The 6,675-nt window shown below is 56.1% G+C and overlaps 1 protein-coding gene across 1 annotated transcript in view; it reads left to right on the top strand.

Annotated features, from left to right (window-relative positions):
* Nucleotides 1–1,085, top strand: part of GADD45G (growth arrest and DNA damage inducible gamma) — a 2,362-nt gene extending 1,277 nt beyond the window's left edge. The window contains exons 2-4 of the mRNA XM_015561194.1: nucleotides 4–56; nucleotides 169–382; nucleotides 473–1,085. Of these exons, the coding sequence (XP_015416680.1) occupies nucleotides 4–56; nucleotides 169–382; nucleotides 473–583 (378 nt within the window). The 3' untranslated portion in view covers nucleotides 584–1,085. The remainder of the gene's footprint in view (nucleotides 1–3; nucleotides 57–168; nucleotides 383–472) is intronic.
* Nucleotides 1,086–6,675: the final 5,590 nt, after the last annotated feature.

The following is a 6,675-nucleotide window of genomic DNA, read 5'->3' as shown; positions in this document are numbered from 1 at the left end:
CAGCGCCAGGGCTGCCTCACCGCCGGCGTCTACGAGTCCGCCAAGGTCCTGAACGTGTGAGTACCGACGCGGCGCGCAGAGGGACTGGGGACGGGTCGCGGCGGGGGGACGGCGGGGGACCCCAGGGCTCTTTGCCCTGACCGCACCGCTCCCTCCTTGCCCGCGCAGCGACCCCGACAACGTAACCTTCTGCGTGCTGGCCGCCGACGAGGAGGACGAGGGCGACATTGCGCTGCAGATCCACTTCACGCTGATCCAGGCCTTTTGCTGCGAGAACGACATCGACATCGTGCGTGTGGGCGACGTGCAGCGGCTGGCGGCCATCGTGGGCGCCGGCGACGAGGCGGGCGCGCCCGGAGACCTGCACTGCATCCTCATTTCGGTGAGTGTACGCCCCCGGCCCCTCGCTCCCCCACCCAGGCCCGGGTGGCACCAGTGGCCAAGCTGGCTAACCTGTGCGCTCTCCCCGCAGAACCCTCAGGAGGATGCATGGAAGGACCCCGCCTTGGAAAAGCTCAGCCTGTTCTGCGAGGAGAGCCGCAGCGTGAACGACTGGGTGCCCAGTATCACCCTCCCCGAGTGACAGCCGGCGGCGGCCTTGGTCTGATCTATGTGATGGCGCCCCCGAGCGCGTAGCCCCGGGCTGGCTCTGCGGACGCGCCCTCGTAGGGCTCCGGAGTTCGGCGTGGAGACTGGCAAGCGGGGGCCGTGGAGTGCCAGGAGGAGGCGCGGCTCCCTCCCAGGAGGGGGCCCCGGAGGCGGCAGGGGCGGCCTGGCCCAGAGCCCAGGACTCTACAAGTGTGGGGAGCCGGGTGTTCGCCCCGGAAGGCCAGAGGTTGGCCGCGGTGCTGGGAAGGACGAAGGACGGACTGGACTGGCGGGGCAGGCATGACTCAGCAGCCTTCGCCGTGGGCAGGAAGCAGGGGAAAGGCGAGGCCAGGCGGCCTGGACTTGCACAGCTACTGGAGCTCTGACCGACCTAGCAGTCTGCACTACTGTTTCAAAAGGGATCCGGGCGATGCTTCGTTTTCTAAAGGATTATGCTGCGGCAGCTTTGACTTTTACAATAAACTTACTGAAACAAACTTACTCTCTTTATTGAGGGCAGGGGGTCCTTCTTGAGGGGGAGATGGTCTGCAGGCGCAGATATTGCCGCAGCTCATGGAGCTGGAGGCACCTGTTCTGTCCTCCTGTCTGGGCTGAGTTACAGGCCCCCAGGGAGCAGGAAGTGGAGGAGGGGAGGCTGCCCAGAGTTAGGGCAGGACTTGAGACCAGCTCCTGTTTTTCTCCCTTTAGGAAGATTTTTAAATTTGCAAGATGGGAGCATACTTGAGATAAGACATCAGTGCCACAGCTAAAAGCTGGCCATCCCAGCTGATAACAGCAGCCTCGATCTCCCCTCCCCCTACTCCCCCCCTCCCCGCCTTCCCTTCAACAGCTGCTTATCTGAACAGCTTGCAAGGGCAGGCAGCCTTCTTACACAATGAGCTTTGCCTTGTGCGAGGAAGCAGCCCTTTGTGGTCCCTGAGGTTGGCGGCAGACAGCTCTCAGGAACCTTTTCCTCTTAAAGGAATGGCCCAGCATTGTCACCAAGGCATTAGCAATCAGTGTGACACGATGGCTGCATTTAAGCATGAGTCATCGTTTTGTCGTGGCTGTGACAGAAAAAAGATCTGAGCAAAAATGGCAAGGCATCGTCTATACAAGCAGGTGTGAGCAAGTCTCATCTGCTGTCTACTCTTCCGAGTCCTCTGCCCACAGCACAGGGCTGCCGCGGCTCGGCTCCATGGAGAGACGTGGAGGAAAGAATTTAAATCTTTTCAGCAAAGGCTTGCTCAGAAGGACCCAGGGGGAAATGTCCCAAGTGAACCTTTCTTGTTAGGCAGGTGTGGGTGGTTGACCTCTCCTGACTCGCGTGCTGGTAACAGTGCTGGGGCCACCGAGCCTCCTGGACGGGGCTGGTGCTGTTTTTCTAAAAAGGAGAACTGTTAGCAGCGGTTCCAGGTGGCTGTTCTGCCTTGTTGGTGCTGCTTTTTACATTTTCTCCAAGTCCTGGGAGCATTCGCACTGCAACAGGACTACATGAGCTTATTCTTCCCGGAATGAAAGCATCATGTTTCACATTTATCAGCTCTTAAAAACCTTTCTCCTTCTAGAAGATAATAGCCCAATGAATAATTCAGCTGCTTAAAACCCCAAGTTTCCCTGGTGAGGCAGAACCTTTGAGGTGGCCATTCCCACAGGAAGCTGTCGAAGGCACCTGTGGGGCGTAAGTCCTGCAAGTGGACCCTTCCACCAGTGTATTTAGCAGGGCATTGCCCTGAGCAGGCGGGCAGACCTTCCCGCTGGCCGATTGACCCTGGTTCAGTTGACAGCCCTTAAGAAACGCTTCACAGATTAAACGCTTCACAGATTAGAATTTACAGCAAGGCCGCCCCATGGAGCCCCAGGGCTAGGAGAATGTGCGGGAGTGGGGGGGGGGGCAGTGCATGCTGGGACACAGTGCCAGCCCCAAAGGTTGTGCATCCATGTTCTGTATGAATGGGTGCTGAATGCTGTTAGAATGGAATGCCTTGGAGGACATGTACACAAATGCACAGTGCTTAAAAATACACGACTGCGTTCATACTTTGACAGCCTGAAGTGGTCATGCACACACGAACTAATTATCACATGTATGTTGAGTCGAGCGTGTGGGCTGCTGGGCACAGTCCTCTGCGAACTAACATGAATGACCACAATACTTAAAAGCGACTGAAGGGGTCTGCTATCGATCACAGACCGGAAGCGGGTGCGAGTTTGGGACCCTGTCTGGGTCCAGGGCCCAGCACTTCACTTGCTGCCACACATCCCAGCTCCAGCCCAGCCGCTGACATTGGAGGAAGGCTACTTTCATTAGATAACTTTGTAAGTTTATCCAAGTTGTGTGCATCTGTTTCAGACATTCATTTGTTTGTATGCATTTATTCATTTTGTAGAACAGAAGTGAAAGGAAGGCTATCACATTTTGGGGTCTCCCTCTCTCCTTCTCCCCTGCGGTGCACATACTTAAACACATGGAACACTGTTACAAACAGCTGGTCAGACCCTGCATTCCTCATGGGGGTGTGTCCCCCCAAAGGGCAAAAGGGAATCTCCTTCCTCAGCCACAGAGGAGACTTTATTACTTAAGTGGGGGCAGTGAGGCAGGCCGCCTGGTGCAGCTGAGCTGCGAGGAGGCAGGTGGAGCTGGCAGGCGAGACCCCTGGGGCCTGCAGGATGCCCACAGCCATGACATGCCTTTGATCCTGTGCTGGACAAAGTAACACTGGGTCTCTGTCAGCAGCCCGTTTTTTAGTATAGGTCAAACTTTCCTTCTTTAACTTACAGAAAAATTGTGCTGGGCAATTTACTTCTTTCAGCAAGTAAAGTGTACAATTAAGAGTGCCTGAGTCCTCTCTTCCAGGCATGAGGAGGCTATGGCCACCTGCCTCGGTGAAGGGCGAGGGCTGCTGGCTGCAGTCTGGATTCTGGGAGCGAGTGGCTGCTGGGAGCTGCTGGAAACACCCAGCGATGCCCGATTCCACCCAACAGCAGCAAAGGTCTTCAGAGCCCGCGGGAGCTGGGCTGGGGAGGAAAGCACAGCCCTGGGCCTGGGCTTGGGGGTGGGAGAGGTGGATGGTTCATTCGTTTGTTCATTCATTCATTCATTCATTCATTCATTTCCTCATTGCTGCTTTCATTCGTTCTGTGGACATTTACTGTCCGGGCATTTTCCAGGAGGGGCTCCAGCAGAGGAGGAGTCCAGGGGGTCTGACATGCTGTGCAGGGCCAGGGCCCAGAGCACTCCGCCAGGAAGACGTGCGATGGGGACACAGCAGCACCGTTCTCCCACACGGGCAGGTAATGCTATGAGAACCCACAGACCACCTAACAGACGTGTCACCCTCGGCATTGCAGGCCCTGGCGGCATTCTCACTGCCCCCTGCTTCTCTCCCTCCCCACTGGTTTCCGTTCTTCTGGTTTCTCTCCAGTCCAACCTTCTCCGGCTGTGACCATCTGTTTCTTCCCCAAAACGTTTAGTGGTGCCAGGCCAAGGGGGTGCAAGCGGGGCCCATTCACCCCGCCAATCGCCCGGCAGAGTGAAATCATCTAGTTCTTAGCTTTTACTGACCGACTTACTTCACTAAGTATAATATTTTCAAGGTCCATCCATGTTGTTGCAAATGGCATTATTTCTTCCTGTCTTATGGCTGAGTAGCATTCCGCGGTGCACAGGGACCACATCTTCTTTACCCAGCCTCTATCGCAGGCACTTTGGTTGTCTCCATGTCTTGGCCACAGAGAATAATGCTGCAGTGAACATAGTGGTGCATATAACTTTGCCAATACATGTCTTTGAGTTTTTCATGCAGATAACCGGAAGAGGGGCTGCTGCAGCATCCCTCGAGATAACTCTGTTCTTAATTTTTTGAGGAACCAACAGACTGCTTTCCATAGTGGCTGTACCAGTATACATCCCTACAGCACCGAATGAGGGTTCTCTGTTCACCATAACTTCTCTAACATTTGTTATCACCTGTCTTGTTGATAATAGCTATTCTAGCAGGCCTGGGCTGGTATCTCATTGTAGTTTTTTTGTTGTTGTTAATCCTCACCCAAGGCTATATTTTCCATTGATTTTTTTTAGAGAGACTGGAAGGGAGGAAGGACACCCAGAGAGAGAAACATTGATTTGAGAGAGACACATCAATTGGTTGCCTCCTGCACATGCCCCAACTGGGGTTGGGGATGGAGCCTGCAACCCAGACGCACAGGGCAAAGCATGGGGAGGGGCTGGAGTTTCCACACCGTGTCTGCACGTCACCCTCCCAGCTCTGCGCTGTGTTCACCACCAGAAGCTCTCTAGTGGTTGGAGGTTTTTCTGGAGGCTCCAGGACTTCGCCACGATGGATGAGATCTTGGCCATTGGACACAGCTCTGTCTACATCATGGGGTTGGGCTGAAAGTTTTAACCATCTAATCCCATGGTTGTTCTTCCAGGGACCAGCCCCAGTCCTGCAGCTTTTCAGGGGTCCCCCAAAAGTCATCTCATTAGCAGGGACTCAGTAACAGTCTGAAGGGGCTTGTTATGAAGGACAGAAGAGCTCTCACCTATCACTCAGGTCTTCAAGCCTTTAGCAACCGGCCCGTGGCCCAGGGAGCGGGCCACTGAAGCCGCTGCGTGCAGACGCAGGCAGTGGCCAGAGGGCCCAGAATTCTCAGGGAGAAAAGGACCGGGAGGATGTGCCGGGAAAACGGGGTTGGAACGGGCCCAACCTGCCGCTGCCGCCTGAGACCTGGCAGTGAAGTACTTCAGTCAAAGCCAAACCCTTTTCTTGGGCGGCTGGTGGCTTCCTGTTACCGAGGAAACGCACCTGCCTCTCCCAGCCTCTGATGCAAGGGCAGCAGATCAGTGAGACGCAGGAAAGCGTGTCTCTGGCGTCTGAGAGCTGCGGCTGGGAGAGCAGTCAGTTATGGGGACGTCGTTAAAAGGGTGTAGAAGCCTTTTCCTTTTCCCCCAAAGTGGGCCCTGGTCCTACAACCAGGCGCCTGATGTGGTTTCACTTCCTCCCTCAAGGGCACCCAGGTCCTGACTCCCAGCTTCAGGTCCGGGGCTGCTAGGGGCAGTCTGAGCCCTGGCTTCGCAGTGAGGTGCGCGAACTGAGTCAGCCTTTTGACGTGGCCTCTGCAGCTGTCCCTGCCTCTGTGATGGGGGCTCGGGTGACACTCACTTAATCCGATCTTCCCTGAGTGGGAATATTGCAGGAGGATGACTTTAAATTGTTTTTCATTTTGATGAAGTACAGACAAGTAGAATTCTAAGCACCCACATCCACACAGCAATCATAGCAGAATGGAAAGACGAAGCAGACTGGAGAGGCCTCTTCCTCCTCAGCAAGATCCCCGCTCCCCAGACTGATCCCCGCAGCAAAGCCACTCCCGAGCACAGGGCCAAGGGAGCTGGTGCTGAAACACCCCAGGAAGGAGGACGCTGCTGGGGGTCAGGCAGAGCCCGGAGGCTCACCGAGACCATTGTGCACTCATGCTCTGCCCTTGGACTGCAGCCAAGCACTCACGTTCTGGTTTTGTTGGGGCCAAAAGAATGACAAGATAAAGCCCAGGGAACGGGCCGCTGGCCCTCAGTTGTCAGACCCTCTGTGTGGCTTGGTCGAGGTTTGGGGAGCCCAGTGCAGCCTCAGAGCTCAGGCTTGCAGTCCTCCTGCAGGTAAGGCCGGGACCAGCTGCACTCCCTTCATGTGGCCTGCACACCCCTGGGCCTCAGCGCGTCCGTCCACGCGAGCCCCTGCTCAGGATCCTGATGATGTTGATGGGGAAGGAGCCCTCACCAAGTGCCTCATTCAGGGCAAGGGGCCATCCCACCCTCTGACCCCTGACCCCTGACCCCTGCAGGTCCGCTGCTTGGTGAGGCCTGGGCTGGACCTGGTGCTCCCTCTCTAGTCTCCAGCCACCAGGAGTGCCCTTAGGGTTGGCCTGCCCTTCCTGCTGCAGAAACACCTCTCTCCCCCACACCTGTTTATTCCTCCACATGGCACTCCTCACACCTGCCTCTCCTCAGCTGTCTCTCCCCCACACCTGTCTCTCCTTCACATCTGTCTTCCACAGCTGTTTCTCTCTTCTGCCCCTGTCTCTCCA

The sequence above is a fragment of the Myotis davidii genome, unplaced genomic scaffold, assembly GCF_000327345.1.
Source record: "Myotis davidii unplaced genomic scaffold, ASM32734v1 scaffold750, whole genome shotgun sequence".
NCBI classification, from domain to species: Eukaryota; Metazoa; Chordata; class Mammalia; order Chiroptera; family Vespertilionidae; genus Myotis; species Myotis davidii.
The sequence above is the reverse complement of the archived record's forward strand: the minus strand, read 5'-3'. Positions and strand labels throughout refer to the sequence as shown.